The following is a 23,842-nucleotide window of genomic DNA, read 5'->3' as shown; positions in this document are numbered from 1 at the left end:
AGTCGCATGGCTGGTGGACGACTAAAGCAAGGCCTAGGGGTGAAATAATTCCTTCCTATTCATGGCCTTCTGTGCAGACCAGCTGTAAAATAGACTAGTCAGCTTCTCTGAAGAATCAGCTAGAATTCTCTTGAGCATTCTCTTCTGTTGGGTAGGAAGCGGGAAAGTTTCCCACCCAAAGGTCAGGGGACGTAGAAGGCAGAGAGAACACTCTCCTCAGTTCTCTTTATGTCACCTTGTGAAAAGAATATGTATTAGCTTCTCTGCTAGCCTGCTGTGCTTCTGACAGGAAGATTTTAGTCATCCAACACAGTGGCCCTCTGTTAGAAAACATCAAAAATGGGGGGCCAAAATGGCAGGGGGCAAATGTGGAACGAAATCTTTTCTTTTTAGCATACCAAGCATGCTAAAGCAAGGGGCCTGGACTTACCTGGGCCTTGCTTGCTGGCCCGTGGGTGGTGGGAGGGAAGGCAATCCTCCAGGAGAGTGGCCTCTGATTCATGCAATGACCTAACGGCTGGTGAGGCTACTGTTTAAGCAACCCAACCTTCCAGCAACCCAACCTTCTTCCAGTGAGCTGGGGGACTTCCTTTCCCCAGCTGATGACCTCCTTTGCACCCTTCCCCATCTGACCAATCAGGCTATTCCCACATCTGGGCAGGGGGCTGGGTTGGGGCCAGAGACCTCACATGGCAGGTCTTGGGATTAGGACCCCTGCCCTGGCCCATTCAGGCTGTTCTCATACTGTCGAAGCCTCAGTCAACCTTTTGGATTTTCCCACCCTAGCCCTCCCTTGGCTTGTGTGTTTCATTGGTAGTGACATCAGGTTGTTCAGTTTTCTCTGCACTGTTTTCTTGTCACAACTGTATTGGTGGGGTTAGCATGAAGCTGGATTCATTTGCGGGGGGGGGGGGAGTTGCCTGCGGGTCCCTTTCCCTCATCTTCAGGGATGTGGTATGGGATCCATCAACTTGCCATCAGAAGTGACTTCTCGTGGTCTGGGGCAGAGGGGTATATCAGCCAACAATGTGGTTGCCTGATAACTGGATCCTTTGCTCCATGCTGTGTAAAGGCTCTGACAACTGCTGTATCCAATGAAGTTGTGGTCAAATTTTATTCCAACAAGGTTTTCTGACTCTGTGCTTCGAGGTGTTGTATAGTTTGAGCAGTCGCTGCCCCCTTCCACTCTTTAATGTTGGGTTCACAAATCCCTTGTGGGTTTATCGTGGAGACATTAGCATTTGTGATGGGTATTAGTTATTCTTAAAGCCTATGTTTGCTTGCTTTGTTTATTTGTTTAAATACTTCCCTGCTGCCTTCTTCAGCTCATAGTGAACCCAAAATGGTTTACATTAAAAATGTCTTATATCGCTGATTAAAAGCAGCCCAAAAATCTCAATAATGCTGAACTGTAAACTCCCAGACTATAAGTGAAAAACCAGGAAGCCACCAAATATGAACATCACCTAGCCAACTAATTAATTTAAATTAAAAGCCCTCTTAAACAAAACCATTTCACATAGCTGCCAAAAGAACAGGGAATAAGGGTGGAGCTGAGACCTCCAGTGGTAGCCTTTCCTCTTACTGAGGCCTACTTAAAGCAGCAATTCACCCTTCCAAAGTTTATTAAACTTGATGAACTGTGAATTTTATGCTTCCCCACTTTATTTGCTTCAAAGAGATATAAACTTCAAGGAAAAATTGATATTTTTTTGATAAAAATGTTGTTTGGGAATGTCATATTGCTGCATGCACACTGTCTGTGCTTGTGAGCAGGCATATATATTTCATTGTTCCAGATAGACAATATATAGTATTGATCCTGTCTAAAATGTGAGCAATAATAACACAATTGACCAACAACAAATGCATGAATCTGTGATTGTTTTGCAGTATCATCTTACTACAGAATACATGTCCTATTACATGTTCAATGTATTTTTAATGAATAAAATAGATCACTGCTGTAAGCAAAGAAATGGAGACAGAAATTATGCATATGCTTTTTATAGATATTGTGGTTAGAATGTAATGTTCATTTGTTTGTTATACAATGATTTTGTTTAACTTCATAATGTAGGTTTGGATCTGGACTAGTGTCTCTGTGGCCACAAATATTTCTTCCCGTGGAGTATGACTTTCCTATTTCCCTTCCTTTGGAACAGCAGCCTGAACTGTCCCCTCCTGTCCTTAGGGATGCTTCATCCCCCAGGAACAGGATTTGTGGCAGCATTTTGGGCTGTCATGACAAGGGAGAAATAAAAAAGCCACTTTCCACAGGTAGAAGTATTTGCACCGGTAGAAATGCAAGTCGGGATCCAGAAAATTTGATTTAAAATAGGTATTTTTACATTATATAACGGAAGTTTATTATGGGTTAGTGCTAAAAATGAGATTAATTTAAACACTGATTACATTGAAAGCTTTTAAAATTAAGGAGTCTTCCAACTTTTAGCTATTCAGATATTATTGCTACATTTAGCATTGAACTTTATCCTGCATCCCTTCTTCCAAGTATCCTAGGGCAATGTATATCAGTCTCCTTTCCTCCATTACATCAACACAGTTATTCTGTGAGGAAGGTTAGGTGGAGAAAAAATGACTGGCCATGACTGAAATTTATGGCAGAGTGTGGACTAGACCCTGTATCTCCCTGTCCTCAGATGAACATCCCACCCATTATACCACATGAGCTTTCATTTAGAATTTTAGACAGTCATTGTCGAGCACTTCATAATAATATCATTATTTCTTTTCTTTACATGGGACCTGATGAGTATGAGTTTGTTCTGAATGTGAACATTGCAGTTCTGGAAGGATGAAGCATCTGGGAAAAATCTGATTAAAATTATTCATTTTTATTGTACTAAGTCCAAAGGGTTTTTTAGGTTTAAGAATGTAAAACATTAATATTTGGACTAGCTCAGAACAGTAGAGTCATTATAGGACAGCCAAAAGTTAACTTCCATCATCTTTACAATTACAGAAAACTTACCATTTTTATTTCTCATTAAAGGGGTTCTCACTTTGAAAGCACCTTTGACCCCTGACTGACTGGTCAGTTCCATTGATGTGTGGCCTATAGATTTCCCCATAGCATCTGTGCATGAAAGAATCTTCGTGGGCCCAGAAAACCATGTTTTTTCCATACGACAGGCAGCACGCTGGGTAGACTAGTAGATGGCAAAGTTGTGAGCAATGTAAAGAAGATATGAATGTCAAAGGCAGGTACAGGTCTCTCATTACCCAGATTGACCTGATGAATTGCCTGTGTAAGTTCCATTGCTGAGCTGCAAGGTTGTGCTGCATTATTTTACATAATATCTTATAGAATGGAGATAAATAACATTTACCTTCTTAGTAAAGCTGGCTATGCCTGCTGAAGTACACACCAGCAACTCTGTCAATCCAATCCAATCCAATCCAAAAACCCTTATTAGGTATAAAACCAGAAGTACCATACATTCCAAGTACAATAACAGGATCATTGTTACATATCATGTAGAACACGGATTAAAAATGTAGCAACTGCTTCAGAAAGTTCTACATTAGGGCTGTTCAATGGCTTAGACATTTTTAGTTTGTCTGAGAAAAACATAAATTCTAGAGGTAGTAAAGCTCCCAGATTGGTTCTAATATCATTATACCTCAAACAGTAAAGCAGGATATGAGGAATTGAGTCCATAGTGTTGGGACAGTACCGACAGCAACACTCACTTCGTGGGATGTTAAGGAAATGACCTTGAAGATAAACAGAGGGGAATGAGTTGCACCTTGCTCTTGTCATGACCCATCTGCATTTATAATTAACAAGCTGTTCTAAAGATACAGCAGAGCTAGATTTCTGGGGTGTAATCCCAAAGTATAGAGGGGAACAAGAGGTTTGTGCAGCAATCAGGAGAGATTGGTATTCCTGGTCATACAGTCTGGCCTTTAGATGATGGTAAATTTCCGTGGCGGTAAGCATATGAAGAGACTCCCATGAGAAACCCAAGGAGAAGATTTTTTTCCAATATGAAGCCACCACTTCAAAATCTGAAGCTCCTTCGTTTCTAGCAGAGAAAGCTTTTTGGATCTGTGCAGAAGCATAGACGCAGCCAAAACTTAAATGTTACAGCTTATGCCCTAGTTTCTAATAGATATCACCAACTCTGTCTACAACTCTTACTAGATATTTGTTTCAATTGGCATGATAAAGGTTGCAATTCAGGCAGCCCAATCCACAAGTTCCCAGCAGCTGGGGATAGTGCCACTGCCATACCTCCTCCTGAGAACTTTCAGGCAGTGTGGGGAAGCAGAAACAACCACCACCACCAATATGGCCACCGGAAAGCCCTCCATAGGGCTAAATAGTGTTATGCCATCCTTTTGTGTGGCGTAAGTTCGAGGAATTGGCCATAGTGTTCCCAGTGTGAAAACCGACTACAGTCAGCTCCACCCCCAGAATTGGCTTGGCCTGCCCCCTCCATGCTGCTGTCCACTTGGATACCAGCGTAGCTCCACATCGGCACCAACTTCTGGATTTCACTGCACGGAGCTGTAAGGTGGCAAGACGCTGGCTCATTTGCCCTCTCTGCCAGCGGGGGGGGGGGGGTCCTTACATCAGTGGAGGGGGTAAACATGCCAGCATGGCCCCTCATTGTATCCATCGGCCCATTATTCCCCCCACACCAAGGATTGGGCTGTAAGAATACTTTCTTTAGGGTAAGTACAGTTGAGTAAAATTAGACTTGCTTCTGAGAAGAACTGCCTAGGATTGCTCTCTTAAGATCCTGTTTGATCTCAAGGAAATCTTTTACCTGTTAGACATGAGAATATTATTTCACATGTTTGCTTGACATAGGAGTAATTACTCCAAACCAACATCATTAGATGTCCTTCTCATTTACTTTGTTATAATGAAAAATTGGCTTCCTTGTTTTGCTGGCTGTTTGACATCAATTAACATGTGCATTATAGAAGGTGTTTTTTTTAAAAAAAACACCCTACTTTGTAACATTGCTACTTATGGTTTCTTTAGGTGTGATGGATGTTGTGAAGATTTTACAGTGTTTAAAGATTTGTTGCAAATATTTAGTAGAAGAAATAAATGAAATCTCTGTACTTCTGCTGGATGTAGAAGAGAGAAAAGGGATACTGTTGAGCACTCTGCACATTTCTGTGGATGTGATCACTGTATCTACACATGGAAGGGCTGTATCCATAATTTTCACAACATTTTGCAGTGGAAAAATGTATTATTGGATGTATTGGTTCAAATTCATTTTTAGCCATTTCTTTAACCAATAAGTATTATTTATCTCTGTGCTATATTTTCACTACTACATGGTTCATTTTTATGGTGCATTATAGCAAGCTCATTTTATGCTGCCTATTACATCTTAGTATGAGTGACAATGATAGCTAATATAGGATAGAGTAAATTAAAGAATATCAATCGGAAATCTCTGCAAGATTGCTATCTGGTTTCTTCTTCCCTCTTCATTACCCACCTCTCATCTTTGACTTTGAAACCCAACAGTTTAAACTGAGTTCTTGTTTCAGCAGCTTAATCCCCTTTCATAAATCATGTTCAAGTGCTAGAATAATTTGCACATCATTTAAGAATATTTACTTTGAAACATTCACCTCAAGCCTTTTTATATATCCTTTCTCTCCAAAGATTTGTAGTATTTGTTTTGTTCTCTGAGGTATAAAAGACCTGGGTAAACTTTATTCCTGTTGTTTCAAGATTAGTGAAATAAAATGCATATTTATTCAACTGGGAGCGAAAGAAGCTTTAGTAAAGACGATCATACATATAACCCTAGGGAATGATATAATACAAAATGCCTGCCTTAAAATCTCTTTAGACTTGTTCAAAACTGAATTGAATGACTTAAGTTTTTTTTTTTAAGACCCAGAAATGCATTTTCGGTAAACATTTTTTATCTTTGTTGTGTGAAGGAGAGAGCTGTATATTTTTGTTAATAAAATACATTCAGTAATGGTAAAATGTGTACAGTAAACCCTATAAAATATAAAGGAATGCAACTACATTAAGCCAACACAATTGCCAGTAACCCATGCTGCTTTTTGTATAGTATTTTATTCTTAAATATCTATTGAAATTATGTAGTGCAATTATACTCTTGGATATGAAATTTCAAATGGGTTTAAGCTTAAAAACTAGCTTTGTGTTCTCTAAAGAAGATACCCTGTTTTCCTGAAAATAAGACATCCCCTGAAAATAAGACTTAGTAGAGGTTTTTCTGAAGTGCTAAATATTCGAAGTTTGCTGATCTTCTAACACCAAATTCGAAGTTTGCTGATCTTCTAACCGATGCAGTGTATTGACAATGTAGCCTAGTTTGCTAAGAGCCTTCACAGGTTCCCTAAACAATTTCTTTAGGACTCTTGCACTACCCAAATCCAACCCAACACTGTATGAAAAATAAATCATTTGATTTGAGTGTTGTGGGGTTTCTGGGATGTCATTTGATTGCTTGTTTCTATGACCCTCCGAGGCTTCCAGAATTTTTATTTCCTGTGTTCTCCCCATTTAACAGGTCTGAATGTGATCTTTTGGTCTACCAGTCTTTCTCAGGAAGACTGATTCTCTGGTTGTCCTCGCAGAGAAAACTCATTTTCATACCATTTTCCACAATTGGTTCAGAATATCTGAATAGTAAGTGGCCTATATCAAGAGGCACCATAAAGCCAATGGCCACAAAGTTGAGACCTACTAATCCCATATATACACATTAGGTGACCTTTTGCATTGTTTTTATATTGTGTTCCTGTGCAAATCTCTAATAGAGCCCCCCTTCCATCTGTACTCCCAAATATGCATGTTATCAGGGGAGAGAGCCCTCCTGCTGAGTCTTTGCCACTTGTCATAAATTGCCTGAAAAGCAGGCAGCTCCCTTTCTTTTGGACAGAAGAAAGTACCAATGAACAGTATGCCAGCATATAGTGCGAAGCCAACTTGATGAGATCAGTTGAAGCTAATTGGACATTCCATAGTCACCCTTATTTTTGGCTAAATCCCCATATTCAGCTAAATTGTCATGCACATGCTACACAACTGACTCAGTTTGAATCCAAATACAATGTCCATTCAAGTTAATTCATCCCTGGGACATGGACAATATACCACACTAAACTTTCCCTTCTCAGACACAGTGAGATACAGACTTTTCTCTGTGATACACCTCTGAAGATGCCAGCCACAGATGCAGGCGAAACGTTAGGAACAAAATCCACCAGACAACGGTCACACAGCCCGGAAAACCCACCAGAACCAGTTAATTCAAGTTGTCCTGATCAAATACCAGTGCCAAAACAGGTCATTGCATTAACAAGCCAATAGAAAATATTCCATGTTCTTGGAATAAACCATAGTACTGAGAGGAAGTGAGGCCATTTTCATCTTTTCTAAGCCATGTTTAGAATTTAGGAAGAGACCACCAAGCCTTCAGATATTGTATAGAGAACTAGCATTGTTTTCCAATGGGACTGTGTTTCTTATTATTTCAGGCAGGAGTTTTCCAGGTATGTTATGAAAGTAAGTGGGGAACAGTGATGTTCCTGAAAACCTCTAATGTCATATGGAAACTTTCCACATGGAACTGATCCATATGTTGAACTACTTAGATATATAAACATACCTGATATGCTACAAAAATAGTTTTTGTTGATGACAGTCACACTATGTAAGATGCTAATTGCCCCTCCCAGACTGGGTGGCTGGGCAGGGACAACACTGCTTTGGTGCCACCTTGCCCTCTTCAAAGCCATAGGATGCTCAAAAACAAAAACTAAAAAAAGCTGAAAAAATCCCCCATAGGGGATAATGGAGATACACTATGAAAAACATGGGCTCATTCCGCACATGCAGAATAAGGCACTTTCAAACTGCTTTCAGTGCTCTTTGAAGCTGTGCAGAATGGCAAAATCCACTTGCAAACAGTTGTGAAAGTGGTTTGAAAATGCATTATTTTGCGTGTGCGGAATGAGCCATGGTGTATCTCTGAGGCTGGCTCTGTTGGGTGGGCAGTGGAAGCTGACTAAGTTCAGCTCCACCCCTGGCCCACCACCTGAACACCCCCAGTCATGCCAACACCGCTTTCTGCACCGGTGGGTCTAAGGAAGGATGACAGCTTCCAGGTTGGGCTCCTTGGAGCTGCACAGTGGCCGCCCACCCAGGTAAGTCACCCCTCGACTGGCATATTTGCTCCTTGCATCGGTGGAGTGGGCACCTGAGCTATTGTAGGACTGCACCAGCTCCAGAGGTGGGTCTCTCCCCCCCCCCCAGATTGGACTGCCAGTTGCCTAGAAAAAGAAGCAATATTGGGATATTATTGACAATGTATTTAATAGTACATGCCCTGCAAAATGCAATGCCATACAGAAGTACAAAATCTTCCAATAATCAACCTCTCCAGACCTTTTTCCTCTCTGCAAGTGCCTCTCTGTTCCAAAAACATTTGGCATAAAAAGCTGTAATTGTTGGACAGCCGGAAAATTCAGTTGCATTTTAATCAACAAAATTCATTTAACTGGGCATCCAAAAACTGAAGTGGATTTTATGGCAGGAAATGCCAGTCTTCTGTCTAGGAGTGGTCTGTGATAATAAAAATGGAAGACTGCTCCACTTTTATGTGGAAGTCAGCATTCTGAATCTGTAATTAGTCTGACAGTTTTCCAGGGACACCCTCTTCTTCTACATACTGAGGTTCAACTCAGTGCTTGTACTTCCTTGAAGTATTTTTATTGTTCCTGCAGCATTCAGAAAGAGGGGAAATATGTTGAATTATAGGTACGCTAAGCCGAGACTATTAATAATCATGAGATTAAGACTAGGAGCTCTGCAGGCACTGAAGCCTGGAAGATATTTCATATGATCACAAGTGGGAGCAGATGTAGGTTGGTGGTAGAACATCTGCTTGGCATGTAGAACGTCATCATTGGCATCTCCAGCTGAAACAACCAGGCAATGGGGATGCGAATGACCTCGAACTCAGAACCTGGACAGCCACTGCCCCTTTGAGTAAGCAGTACAGACCTTGATGGACCAATGGTCTGATTCAGTATAAGGCAGCTTTATGTATTCATATGTGTTGATGTTATGGAGCAGGGAAATAAAATTGCAACTGAAACAGCATGCAAAGTGGGAAGTTGTGCATCCCAGAATCATGCATGGTAAGATCAATGAACTCACGAAGTCCATGGCTTTGGAAGTCTAACTCTGTTTAGGATTACCATGTAAGAGGTTTATCCTTAATAATCACAGAGAAACTAGTCACTTTATTTATTTCCCTTTTTGCTTTGACATGCTAGTCCATTTCAGGAGGCAGATATGCGTGGGGTGTGTGTGTCCTATTAAAATTCAGCAAATTATCCATGACTCAGTTCATATTTTTAATAAAATGCTATTATTGTTTTACACCCATAAGGCTCTGTCTCAAGCCTCCTGTCCCCAGTGACCAGCAGTGCAGGGGATATTTGGGACTGCAGTGGGAGGAGGGAGATGAGAAAGTCACCCCAACAGGGAGGCATCCGTCCATCCATAGAAGTACTCCTGTGTATCCAAGCTCATATGTATCAGTCTGACTCATGAGACTCCAGCAAATATATCCACATATTTCTGAGTGACTTTTTGACAAGTTAGGATAGAGACTTTTAAAAAATGAAAGTTGAAGTTCAAGTGACAGTGGCATAAAAGTATGGAGGTTTGCGTCCAGTAAGATTCCCTGTTAATCTGCCTAATGCACTGTATTTCATTGTTCCAATGGGGCAGCTGTGTCTCTTCAGTGAAAAAAAAATCAGGAATGTTGCTGCATCTTACAGAGTTGTTTAAGGTTTAAACTGTAAGCCGTTACAAAAGGTTGAATTAGCTGATGTGGTGGGATGATTTAAAAAATAAAATAACCAGTAATAAATAACATGTCTCAGCAGGCAGGAATTGGTTCATGTATGCAAATTGGCCCACTCTACCCGAAATGAACACAATTTCTTTAGCTTTCTATAAATTAGAGTAGGTTTTCTACTCAATGTTTTATGTATCACGTTATGTTAGCATAAATCAGTCACCAAATCTTCATGCTATATTCACTGGGTTTTCTGGCTGTTCACTTTGGAGCATAAAGGTAGTATAATAGATAGTGACACATCCATAGTGCTTGGTAAAAGGTAGATCTGTGTCTGTATTCCTTTTGAAGGCAGGTGGGGATTTACATGAACAAGTGTTCTTCCATTCAAAGCTGGTACACTAGCACTACCACCACTCCCAGTCCCCACATAGAAAATTCAATGTCACGGAGAAAGTTCAGCACCCTTCTTCCAAGTCCATTGTGTGCATCTGAAAATACTGGTGGACAGGAAGAATTCTGCTGTTTACCTGAGAAAGGACTATTGAGAGTGTCTATTAAGAAGGCAAAAGGGAGCAGAGAGAAGAATCTGAGAGGATTCTGAAATCTGGAACTGGAAGTACTTTCCTGCGTGAGGGCAATACCTCCTAGGAAAGGAGGTGGGAGGGGTGATCCCATCAAGTGTTAAAGATGGAAAATTGGAATCTCTGTATATATTCCTCCCTCACAGACCTTTCCATTTTTTGTTAAGTAAGCTTGTGCATATTTATTTAAGTAGTGACAGCAATGTGATCTCTTTCGACATCTATAAACACCTGCCTGTAAACAAAGCTGCTACAGTTTTGTGACAAACTATTTTAAACTATTATACAAAGTTTTCCTCATTCCTCTGCCTTTTCACCTGACAAGTTTAAAAGTGAAACCTTCATGATAGTCTGACTTGGCCATTTCCCCATGGGAGTAAAATGAACCAAGTTTATATGTGGTGAGTTCATATCAGCCACACGTGTGTCATATGCAGATGTATAAAGTCAAACAATTTTTAGTTGCTCTGCAAAATAGGCTGATCAAATTTTAACCTACAGTGAATAGATTTGGGGGGGGGAGAGAGAAGAGAGGTGCCACTTTGCAAAGTCAAAAGGGAAGGGGGAAAGCATCGTAGTAGCCTAGCTTAAAAAAAGTTGTATGTAAGTGCATCGAACCATCCACTAAAGTGGTATAGATTAGAATGGGTCTACTGCTTGAGTTGGTGCTAAGACATTGTCACTTTGTGGCCCAATCCAAAGGGGAATGGAGGAATCACTGGCTGCTTCCGCCTCGCGATGACCACGCCTGGAAATTGTCAGCCATACAATGCATCTGCCGCAACACACACACCCCCGGGACCATTCGCACAAACAGTCCCGGTAAAGACAGGGAAGACGGCACAGCGCTGCGCCGTTGCCCAATAGACTTACCTTCCCTGCGACCTTCTGGCACATTGCCAAGGCCAGGGGACATGCCCCCCTGCCCTGTGCAAACACTCCAGAGTCGCAGGGCAAGGGGGGCATGTCCCCAGGCCTCGGCGACACGCCGGAAGGTAGCAGGGAAGGTAAGTCGATTGGAAAAGGGGGGATGGTGCCTTCCAGCCGCTGTTTCCAGAAAACCTCACTCGGGGATCGAGGTTGGAAAACAGCGGCTTCGCACCGTTGGAGGGAGCGAGACCTGCACGGCTGCGATGCAGCTGCGCCCCCCATGCGAACAGCTCCCTAGGGACGGCGTTTTTGCCGTCCCTAGGGTGCTGTAAAAGGCCTATGCGGAAAGGGCCACTGTTTGGATGTAGAACAGGCTTGTGCCAGCATCACAAATCTAGTTTTCTTGTAGGAGAGAAGGAACCATGATCTCCTGTGAATTCTCTCCTTTCCACGTTTCATTGGCTATGCCACAGACTGATTGTCTGAACTGTTGTTTGTAAGGATAAACTGGTAATGTCTGTATCTGTTCCAAGGTAGAGGCTTTCTTCACCCCTGATACTTGAGGCCTATTAAAGTGAAAGATGTTAAAAATCAAATCCACATGTTGCTACTTAGTTACAGCCCTTGTTTATGTAAAGTATTTTTCTTGCGATTATGACAATCCCTAAAATGTAATCCATTCTAAAACCATCAAAACTCACAAATGAACACATCTCTGAGGAAAACTCCTCTTTGACACAATTATATTCAATATACTGAAAACACATTTTTTTCATTTCTTTTAAAAACAAGAAGATGTAGTGTTAAAAAATCCTAAGTGTTTTGTAAAAAAAAAAGACCATAATAATTTTATTTCATCTTTACTGCATGCGCTCAAGATGTATAATGACAATATTGGGCATTTAAATTGTTAAGCTGTGATATTATTGCAAAATTATTCAGATTTAGAACATATAATCATTGTCTTCCACAATACTTCCACAATTCCACTTAGCTTCATTTCATGTAAAGAAAGTCTGTCCAGATATACTCATTATGCTTTATGTTCACTTATATTACCTTTGACTTCTAAGCAATGTGCAACTGTGACACCCAGGCCTGAACAGCGGTTTTCCTTGCCCAATCCCAGGCATGTTTTTCTCCAGTCTCACATGCATACTGTTTCCTGTTTTACTTGTTGCCGATATATTTGTGCAGTGATAAGTGTCACTCTGTCACTCTTCTCACATATTTCAAAGCTAATTAAGATTAATGCTGATTATGTGTCAGAACTGATTTGTGGAAACAACTAAGATTTGGCATCTCTTCCAGTTTGTAGAAGGCTCCTGCTATGTGGGAAAATGGCATCTCTGTGCTCTCACATTACCAGCTTGCAGATCCAATGGCTACAAGTATGAATTACAGTCAGTGAACTGATAGGGGCAAGGAGGAGGCAGCGCGTAGCCAATAAGATGCTTTTGAGTCAGATTTTTTTTCCTCCTGGGCACAGATAGCAATGGCTGCTTAGTGTTCCCATACCCCTCATCTTTGTTATCAGCTGAAGAACTGTTGGAGCTGGATTTTTAAAAGATTAATGTGGTCCAGGGATCTTACATTCTTATGGTATAGTCCCAAGCACAGTTACACCCATCTAATGTAATGTTTAGGACTGCACTGTTAATTGCTTCCAAGAAGTTCCCAATTTTGTGTAGGCTGGTCACATTGGACAGTAAAGTTGCATGATTCTAGAAGGGAGTAGTTCTTAATGACACTAGTGAACTTGGGCTTCCGTATTAGATGTCTGATGGTGTCATCAGGATGTACTCAAGAGTATCTCAAGGTGGACATCGCTGTATAATTAGTCCACTCATTAGGGGATATTTGGGGGGGGGGTGAGATATGTAGATTAGAGAGGATGATTGAGTGTCAGGGCTTAAGGCACACATTTTCTCAGACTGAGGGAACAGGTCAAGCCAAAGTCAGTAGTGATATAAGGTCCAATGGAAATCAGTTGACTTCCGGGGTCAACTGATTGCTGTATCACTGAAAGCCAGTCCACAGCAATGGGGTGCTGTAATACCATGTGGTTTGAGCCAGCAGTTCTACTTCTTTGTATGTTGTCTGGTAATCCAGGAAATAAGATGCTTATGTCCTGTTGTCAACATTCCCAGTTTGAGACCTTGAATGAATCATGGAATCATATAATTGGAAGGAGCCACAAAGACTGTCTAATACAACCCCTTAATGCAGAAACAGCTAAAGCATATCTGACAAGTGTTTGTCCAACTGTTGCTTAAAGACTGCCAGTGAGGGGGAGATCACCACCTCCTACGCAGCTGATTCCACTACTGAACTATCTTTACTGTAAAAAAATATTCTTAATGTCCAGCTGATACCTCTGTACAGTGGTGGGATCCAAAAATGTTAATAACAGGTTCCAATGGTGGTGGGATTCAAACAGTGGCGCCGCCGCACACACGCACCTCCAGTCCCTATTGGGCAGGGAGGTTGCTTTAGTAGCCCCTTCTTGGCACTCAGAAAAAATTAGTAACCACTTCTAGAGAAGTGGTGAGAACTGGTTGGATCCCACCTCTGCCTCTATACCTTTTATTTATACCCATTATGGTGAGTTCTAGCCTCTGCTGCCAACAGAAACAACTCCCTACTCTCCACAGACAGCCTTTCAAATAGTTAAAAGAGGCAATCATGTCCCACCTCAATCTCCTCTTCTCCCAACTAAACATTCCCAAATCCCTCAGTTTTACCGCATAGAATTTGGTCTCCAGACCCCCGAGTATGTTTTTTTTAAGTATTTATTTTTTATCCGTTGATACATCCCAAGGGATGTTGGTACATCCCATGTATCTGTTGATATATCCCAAGATTGTATTAGCCTTTTTTTTTGCCCCTGCATTATACTGGATGCTCATATATAGCTTATAGTCCACCTGTATCCCAAGATCTTGTTCATATATACTTCTACTCCCCATCTGGTACACCCCCATCTGGTACACATATTTCTCATTTTTGTTACCCAAATCTATAGAACTCTGCATTTATCCTTATTAAATTATATCTTGTTCACAACTGCCTGCTTTCCAGTAAGTTCAGATCTCATTGAATTCTACCTCTATTCAGTTGAGTTCACTGTTCCTTTCAATTTGGTATCATCTGCAAATTTAATGAGTAATCCCTACGCCCCCTCATCCAGAATATTTTTTAAAAATTGAAAAGTACAGGGCCCAGAACTTGCAGAATTCCATTGGACACCTCCTTCATACAGATGAAATGCCATTAACAACTACTATTTGGGTGAGATTTCCAACCAGTTTCCTTAGGTGGATCGGGAACTGGTTGGAGAACCTTACCCTTTGCACCTTTTGATATATCTCCTCTACATGAATGCTATGCTACATTGAAAGGCCAAATATTGTACAAACAAAGAAAACAGTGGGGGTTGTGATATAAAAACATTTTGTATTTTCTGGTTCCTTAAAAGCTCAGGGATGAAATTATGGCTGCCATTTAAGATGAGGGATGAAATTACAATTGCCAAGTATGTTGGATTTACAAACAAATTTAAAACAGAATTCCGTATTGATGCCTAAAGTTTGGGGTTTACAGATTAAACACACACACACATGCTCCAACATGTGAGTGTTGGCAGATAAAATGTAACAGATTTATTATATTTATGGCTCAAAATTGTTTGCTAATGTTTCTCAATAGTATTAATCGTTAAAAGAGACAAAAACTTGCTATCTGATTAAGGGGCTTGCAATCATTTTAGAAAGAGTTTAAATGAAACAGCTTTGTGGTCACTTTGGAATTGTCTGTGGGCCTTTCCCCACTTACCTTAAGCCCCGCGCTTCTTGAGAAGAGTAGCGCGGGGTCCCCCGGCACTCCCCACGACAGGGGCGGCAACAGAGCAGTCGCCCCGACGCTGCCGCTGTCGCACCCCCTCAGTGCACGGCATCCTAGGCGCTCTTCTTAAGGGCGCCTTTTGATGACCCCGTGCAGAGCGCAGGGTCGTGGGGACGCCCGGGCGCGCGCCTGGGATGCCGCACGCTGAGAGCAGCGCGCGGCATAGGGGGGATCCAAGAGAGTGGGGAAAGGCCCTGTATTCTAAATAATTTGTTGTCATCTTTAAACTTTGTTCCATTGCTACGTTACCTGATTCTTATTCCACAGCTGCTACATCTTGTGAGAGGCCTTTAGATGATAGAAATCTTGGTTTCACTGTTCTTTTGGAATTCTTTGAACCATCTGTAAGCATTTAGATAAACAGTAACTGTTTTTCCTCACCTGACCTGGGTTAGCTGATCATTCTTTTGTTCTACTGTTTATGATGATGATAATGGCAGGAGTTGTAGATTAGGAAATAAGCAAGGCCATTCTAACCACTGGCATCAGTGGAACAGTGCAACTCTGCTTCAAATGGCACTGAAGATCTATAAACTACCATGAATCAACAGTCTGGAAATGGTTGGTTTGAAGCAAACTACTTTGCAATTAATCTGAGATTCTTCTATCCCCTGAATTATTTGTTACCAACCACAACATTTGCATACACAATTTATACTTCGAGTTCATTTAATTGTAAACATACAATGTTTGAAATTTGCTGAATTCTAAAAATAACAGGCTTAACACAGAATATTTTAGTTGATTGGCAAAGCAATCCTATGCCGAGTTCAGTGAGAAACAGGCTTAGAATGAAGTAGTTTGGCATAAAATTACACTGTAAAATGGGGAAAAGGCAAAACTCTTTTCCCCTCCCCCCAAAAACCCCAAATTAAGCAGTAAGAATGTACTTCTTGAACAAAGGTACACTTTAAAAGAATTGAAAATGTACATGTTTCTGCATTCCTGGGACAAACTCAAGCAACAATTCTTTAAAATGATTACCTATGATGAAACATAAGCGCCTTGAGATTTGCAGGAATCTTTTTATTATTACAGCAACTTAATGTCATCCCACTAGCAATGCTCATATTTTGTTAATCCTTTCTTTTAGGATACATTGCATGCTGTAATTTTGGGCATTGTAATGAACTGAGAGACTGCATTGTAATGTATTTCAGTTAGGAAAGTGGCACTTGAAAGAAATTGGTTTTGCTATACACATGATGTGAAACAATCAATAGTGCTTTAGTCTGACAAGCATTGTCAATATCCATTGTCACAGTTCAGAAAGTCATTAATGGATAGTTCTTCAAAAACCAATGTGCTCAACACATGTCCAAGGTACTGAGATAACATTGTACTGGGCAGGAATTAATCACAGGTGGTAAACCTTGGGGGGTTGAGAGAAATGTTTTGTGAATTGTGAAATAACTTCAGGAAGAACTTACATTCGTGCTTTACTGAAGATACATATTCACTTGGAAAGCTTGGCCTATTACTGTCTTTTACACTACTTTAGGAAAAAGTTACCTTTTCCCTCTTCAGGATTGTGATTGTGAAGCAGTGCTGTTGGGGATTGGTGGATGGCACATTTTAATCCATAAATGTTATCAGTACGTTCCTCCAGTAAATAAGAACATCCTTTGATTGTAACAATATAATTCCAAAATAAAACTGGGAGCAAGATGTGAGGAAAAGTTATGTTTTAATTGAAAATTTTTGTTGCCGTCATCCTATAACACAACCTCAGGAAATGTAACCATCATCATAGTGAATTTGGCCAAATCTGAAGATACTTACATGTGGTGATTGGAGCTGTGAACAGACAAGTCAGATCTTTACACAAGCTGAAAAATGCCCCAGGTTTGCAAAAACATGTACCGTCTTTTTTAAAAAATAAAACCCAAAATGATAAAAGAAGCATCTGGAGCTTTAACAAAATAATTCCCAACCAGCTATGGCTGGGCAACCACAGCATCCCAGGCTAGGTTTCTATATATGGAAAAGGCATAGGGAGGGGTGAGCCCCTAGAGCCTAGACCCATGGTGGCGAACCTTTGGCACTCCAGATGTTATGGGCTACAATTCCCTTTCAGCCCCTGCCAGCATGGCCAATTGGCCATGCTGGCAGGAGTTGATGGGAATTGTAGTCCATAACATCGGGAGTGCCAAAGGTTCGTCACCACTGGCCTAGACCATCTTGCAGCCTCTGGACCATCTCTAATGTTGCTAGAAGGAAGTTTACACATCCTTCAGCTGTCTCCAGAAGCACATCCAAGTTCTCACATGCCATTTGGATCATGGGAATAACAACAGCCAGTACTGACATGCCAGACACAGGCACCTAAGGACCTTCACAGTCTGAGAGATAGTCAACCACTTGTCTGGACTGAGTCTTTCTGTACTATTTAAGTCTTATGAAACAAAGTGCAGAGGGCACACATCTGCTCCTCCAAACCCTCAAGCATAGCATGGGTTGAGTTCCAATGAGTGTTGATGTCACCAAACAGGCAGTGCTCCGGCACATCATGCCTGGTTCTTATGCAACAGATGGGCATCCTTCACACTGTGTGAGAAGTAACCTGTATGATGCCAGTATTTCTGGAGGAGATGCTGGAAGGCACATCACAGCATCCTTCCTGAGATTCTCTGCAGAAGCCAGATCCAAGGCATCCTTAACCATGAGGTGAAGAAGGTGGGCCTCATAGTAAAATCCCTTCAAGCCTAATGTCGTTGCCACTGACCTAATGTTTGTGCTGCCATTGGTTGTAGCAAAGATCTACAGGCATAGCCCAGATGAAGTTAAGCCCATCCAAGACTCAATGACCTTAGTGGTAGATACATCTGTACTTTATTTAGATCCAGATCTGTGTGTATTTAAATATCTGTGAATCTGTGAGCATATAGAAAGTGAAGCAAAGCATGAAATACCTGGGGAACACAATAACATTTTGTTTATCACTTCTCTTTTTCAACGTGCCATTGCATGTTTAGTCTCTGAAATGGTTATTTCTCTTTTTACAGTAGGGCTGAGTGCCTTGGAATTTTAAGAGACAACTGCCAAGGGTTGTTCTCATTTGAACCCAAGCATTCTAAAATAGAACATGAACAAAAGGGCCAGCCATTAATTGAACACTAATCTCTGTATTCTATGATACATCATCCTAAGAATGCTACCCCTAAAATGGGAATTTTATTTTTTTCATAAGTGATGGATTATTGTCCCATGCTGTGAATGTTCCAGTAAAAGTGTCCTTTTATACATCCTTCGTGATTACTAGCTCACAGAAGTATGTGTGGGGTCACTTCAGTGCTGTGGGAAAATGGAACAGTCCCCTTTTCAAATCAGTAGTGAAATCAGAAGCAAAGTATGCTCTGATTATCATAGGCATGTGTTTTAATGTTGCTTTCCTTAATTGGATATCCAGTATTTATCTAAAACAAATAATCTGGCACATTGTTCTCTCTTGACAGCAGCAAAAAGCTAAACTAGCCTCCCGCCCCAACTATTTTTAGTTTGATTCTTAATGTCAGACTTGTAATGCGAGCCACAATATTCCTGGATTCTCCTCTTATTACACTAGATTGTTGAGCATGCCTTGGAGTGTACATTTTTTAATAATTTCATTTTTCTCTCATAGGATTTTCAAGACTCCTCCCTTTAAAAGTTATACTTCCCACAGCTCTCCAAGGAACAGGAATAGCTATTAAATCAGTTTTAAGAATGTAGTGCCAAAATGTTTGTATCTTCAAGCAGACACATTCAGGAAAAATGTTTTGTATATCAAGTCCTCCTCTAAATGGCTTTTCATCCCAAGAGTATCCTGGCAGTATTGGGTAGGAGTGTAACAAGCATAGAATTTAGCAATGCTTATTTATGTTTTTAAAAGTGCCAGTACTTAACTGCCTGTGCATTTAGTCACACCCCCTGCAGTCAGTGAGTTGCTTTCTACTCCTGGTTTATCGGTTGCCCAAGACATCTCCCCTCCCCAGCTTCTGTTTTGAGGCCAGGTCGGCCATGACCAGACTGATCACTTATGCATGGCTTGGCCCATCCTTTCCCACATCCTTCATCCCTGCATGGTGCCCACTAATGACATCAACAGGTGTGATGGGATACTAGATTGGCTAATGTGGGCAGTAGGGATGCCAGCCACCAGATGGGACCTGGGGATGCTGAAATTACAGCTGATTTCCAGACTATAGGAATAAGTTCTGCTGGAGAAGATGACTCTTTGTAGAGAAGACTCTGTGGCATTGTACTACACTGAGATCCTTGTGCTCCCCATGCCCCACCCATAAATCACCAGGAGTTTCCTTACCTGGATTTGGCAACCCTACCATCCCCTGCCAGCAGCCAAGGGGACCTCGCAACCCTTGTGGGCAGTCATACACCTTAGATCCACCTGCCATCTTCTCTGCTGACCTCTGAACTGTGACCCCTAACGGCTGCCTCCAAAGTTATATGGTTTCAATAAAGTTTGTAGGTTTGGGGCTTACCAAAATGAGTCTGTTTCTGTGTATCTGTGTCTTGAACTCAAGTGTGCACATACACCCGCACAAACCTCTGTATCCTCCCCTCAGATGAAAGGGGAAAAAAGCATTGATAAGTACTTTGAGAGATCACTGGGATCACTGAGACCATCTTTTAACAATTGCCCCCCACTGAGGAAATACCCATTTATTAAGGAATTGTAAGATTCTTTAGCAGAAGCCCAAGCTCTAGATCATTTAGACCAAACCTATTCACATTGATTGAACCCCCAACTCTCATCATCACCATGTTTCTGTTGTGTAGCCATGCTTTCTATGATGGATATATGATGCATTGTCACCCCTGACATAGAGTTTCTGATTTCTCCCACTATTTCTCCTGCTATTGTAACATTGTTCATCCCGCCGCTTTATTTGTCTAAGAAGTAATAAAAAGCACATTTTAATTTGCAAGTTTCCACGATTTGTGAACCTTTGGGATTCATTCAATATATACACAAATATATTGATAGTTGTCCAATAACTTACGAGCTGTGTTAATATGACTCCTTCAACTCACAATGTTTATTCATAATAATATTAATCAGATTCTTTTTTGGATCATCCCACACATCAGACAGCTGGATAGAAGACGTAGTCAGTGTTTCCTACAGATTTCCAGCAAAGCTTTCCATGTTAAAATGAAGCATTACTTACGGTTGTCCTTGGTTTGCTTTTAGTTTTCAGACTGAACTACAGCATTTCTGACATAACTGAGAGAAACCAAGTTAAAAGCAGATTAAAGAAGTTTATCAGTCGAAGACCTTCACTGAAATCTTTGCAAGAGAAAGGCCTCATTAAAGGTGTGTTGTCTCTTTCTTTTTAAAAAGCCATTTGTAAGTGTGCTTGCTTCCTTAAAACTGATAATATGCCTGTTTTATTTATACCTATGTCGGGTATCAGAATGTAATTATGGTGATTTTCAAAAAGTTTAGGACATGCTTTGTCCCCATGTGGGTAAACCCACGGGAAAGAATTGGCATAGTCTTCAATGAATCTCCCACTCCACTAGCTTAAAGAAAAGTTACAGCTGGATGAATACTAAACTGGTAAGAATGTTAATACGCAAGACATAGGACTACGTGTCTGTGGAATGGACAGCGCCCCAGAAGAGCTTCATCAGTCCCTTCCATTGTGACCAACTATGCCCATTCATGACTTGATTATGCTTTCTGTTTAGTGTAACAAACCTGCTGCTGATTTAGAAGAATTCTTGTAACCAGATTTTATAGCTCAACCTTATGTTTGAAATGGTGAAAGATTATGATGTGTTCGGTTTGCTGTGCAATAAATATCTGGCCTTTCACTTTTCAAACTAGTTGAGATAGTTCATTCATAGAATTGAAGAGAACAAAGGGATACAATTAATTTCCTTAGCAGTGAACGATATGTAAGCTGAGATTAGTTTAAGACTAGTTGGAAAGATCTCTCTGAACCTCAGACTCCCAGTAGACCAGTTTTCACACCTATATAAGACACTGTACGTAATCTTGAAGTTTGTGCGTCTAAACATCTTCTGTTTCCCCAAATAATAGTGCCTTCTCAAGCTAAATAGGCGTGCCTTTTTTGTTGCATCACTTAAGTGAGCCAGCCTGCTACTGCTGAGGAAATCCTCAGAAAGCAAGATGACAGCTGATCTGGGAAGTAGGATGATTCAAAATGAACAGAACATGCCCACACATTTGACAGATTTCAGAAAATGCATTCAAGACAATGTGCAAACAGAGGGCATCCTCTTATCTTTTTAAGTTTTCTGTGCAATGGAAGATCTGTACAGGGCTGCACAAAGGGTTCCTAGCCCCTGAGGTGAGGATGAAACCCCTGCTTATATGGAACTTCCTATGAACTTTTGAACCCATGCGTGATGAAGTTGCTTAACCAGGACGACTGTGCCCAAAAGAAAATACTTTACTATTGTACTTTTATGGACATGCCTGAATAACATCTGAAAAAATTGCGGTATTTAAGCAAGGTCAACTTTCATTTGGTCTTCTAGAATTCTGCTTGCAAAATTCACCCAGCCATCAGTGAGTGTGCTAAAACCACAACTGCTCATGCAAATTAGGTAGTTAAAGGCTCTTTTGCACCAGCTGTGCACAGCCTTAGCATACTAGATGTTCTGGTTGTTTTCCAGCAATTTGGAACTAATGGAAAGGCCTCAGCCAGTGCAAATTAGGGCAGCTCCATAGAGGAGGAAAATATGGCAGATTAAAGGAATAGAGTAAAGGTGGGGATTCATTTGCTTCCTGAATTTAACCAGTCCGATGAGTCTGCGAGTAGTGGTGCTGCATTGACTGCTTGCATTGGGTTAATTGTATTAAATCCAGTAGGATATTATTAATGTAATTATTTAATGAATGACAAGACATTTTGGTTCTCCTGAAGTTCAGTGGCATACTGACTGCATTGGAGGCAAATTTACATCAAGAGTGCAAAACTGCTGTGACACATGAACAGGACCAGATTTCTTTAATGTTTCTGGCCACCTGAATTCTAATGGTTTGGTTTGGTATGCCTAAATCTTACTTCATTCCAACCAAATCCCTGTCCAAACAGAGAAGTTACCTCTTTTGTCTGAAAAGGCATAAACTTGAAGCTCAGAAACAAAATCTTTAAAAAGAATTTAAGTGAGATTACTACTTCACTGCCCTTCAAATAGCTTAATGATGTGCAGGATTGCGATAAATGACAGAATCTTCTTGTTTGAAATCAAATGTTCAAATTTTATTTTTGCCTGCAAGTCACAGCCGACTTATGGCAACCCTATAGGGGTTTTAAGGAAAGAAATGTTCAGAGGGTGTTTGGCATTGCCTGCCTTGGTGCCATGACCATGATATTCCTTGGAGGTCTCCCATCCAAATACTTGGCAGGGTTGACCCTGCTTAGCTTCTGAGATCTGACAAATTCAGGTTAGTGAAGGCTACGTGATTTTAAATGCAAAATGCTTATGGTGCTTTCTGTGTAAACAGATTAGAACCACATTTCAGTGGGTATTATGAGGCAGTTGAGCTTGATAATGTATATGCCCTTTGTTCATATCTGGCTTCTCCACATATGCATCTTGACATTTAAGATCTGTTACTTTTGGAACATTTTCAAGTAAAGTGAGGTTTGTTATGCTACCAAATTGTCAGGATCTGTCCCATGCGCAGTTCCTGAGTGCAGAAATTAGTTTTTTTGTCTGGATGTCATGAACAGCATTGAAGCAGGCTTTACTGAGTTCCACTACACATTCCTTAGTTAATGTTTTCTCCATCCATCCATCCCTCCGCCCCTATCCCTCGGGATCCCAGCAGGGCGAAATCACTAACAACATTCCCAAGCAATGCAGAGTCTCCAAGGTTATCCCAGAGACAAGCGGGTACTGGCCGGCCCCCAAGGATGAGAAAGTTACTGTGCATCTAAAACAAAGAAACACAAGCCAGAGATCCCTGCCCTCCCACCTGTTGCCCCCCCCCCCATAATTTTGGGGCAAGAACCAGGGGAGAGCTGAAATGTTAACAGATCTTAACAGGGTCTTGACACAAATCCATTGGGCCATTCTACAACTTGTATGACTCAGGTGCATCGGAAAAACATAGCACATATGTATATTTGGTGTATGAAAACTGTGCATCCTATTTCCTTCACAATCAGCAGTTAGAACAACCCACTTTAATTTTTATATAGTGGTGCTGTTTAAATCACCAAGTGTGGTAGAATGTGGGTGGGGTCTGAATTCAGCAGAACTTACTTGCTTTTTGACTGATTCTTATCTACCCATGTGAGTTAGCATGTGAAGTCAGGTGTTTCTTTTTATTGAGCCTGAAATCCATGGGACCATGTCAGTGAAATTTCTGTTGCTTGCCCATCTGATGTCTTGAATTCTTCATTTCAAAATATCTTCAGGCCATTTGACATGGGTTTTATCCTCTGTATGCCCTGTGCAACGTCTGTCCAACCAAACTGCAAACTGCAAGACCAACTACCACCACCTATCCTCAGTGAACATCCCATTTTTGTTAAGTCCTGGCAAACTACAATAGATAGTGGGTGGTCTGAACGTGGCTTGGTGTATAACAAGTTGTGGTGCCCTATTGTACATCATCACAGTTTGTTTTGTTGAATATTAAAGAGAGGA

At 41.0% G+C, this 23,842-nt stretch overlaps 1 protein-coding gene across 1 annotated transcript in view; it reads left to right on the top strand.

The window, feature by feature from the left end:
- Window positions 1–23,842, top strand: part of ARHGAP15 (Rho GTPase activating protein 15) — a 520,646-nt gene that overhangs the window by 281,070 nt on the left and 215,734 nt on the right. The window contains exon 8 of the mRNA XM_048486956.1: window positions 20,403–20,525. Coding sequence (XP_048342913.1) covers window positions 20,403–20,525 — 123 coding nt within the window. The remainder of the gene's footprint in view (window positions 1–20,402; window positions 20,526–23,842) is intronic.

This window comes from Sphaerodactylus townsendi, linkage group LG02 (genome assembly GCF_021028975.2).
Source record: "Sphaerodactylus townsendi isolate TG3544 linkage group LG02, MPM_Stown_v2.3, whole genome shotgun sequence".
NCBI classification, from domain to species: domain Eukaryota; kingdom Metazoa; phylum Chordata; class Lepidosauria; order Squamata; family Sphaerodactylidae; genus Sphaerodactylus; species Sphaerodactylus townsendi.
This window is presented reverse-complemented; position numbering and strand designations above follow the sequence as displayed.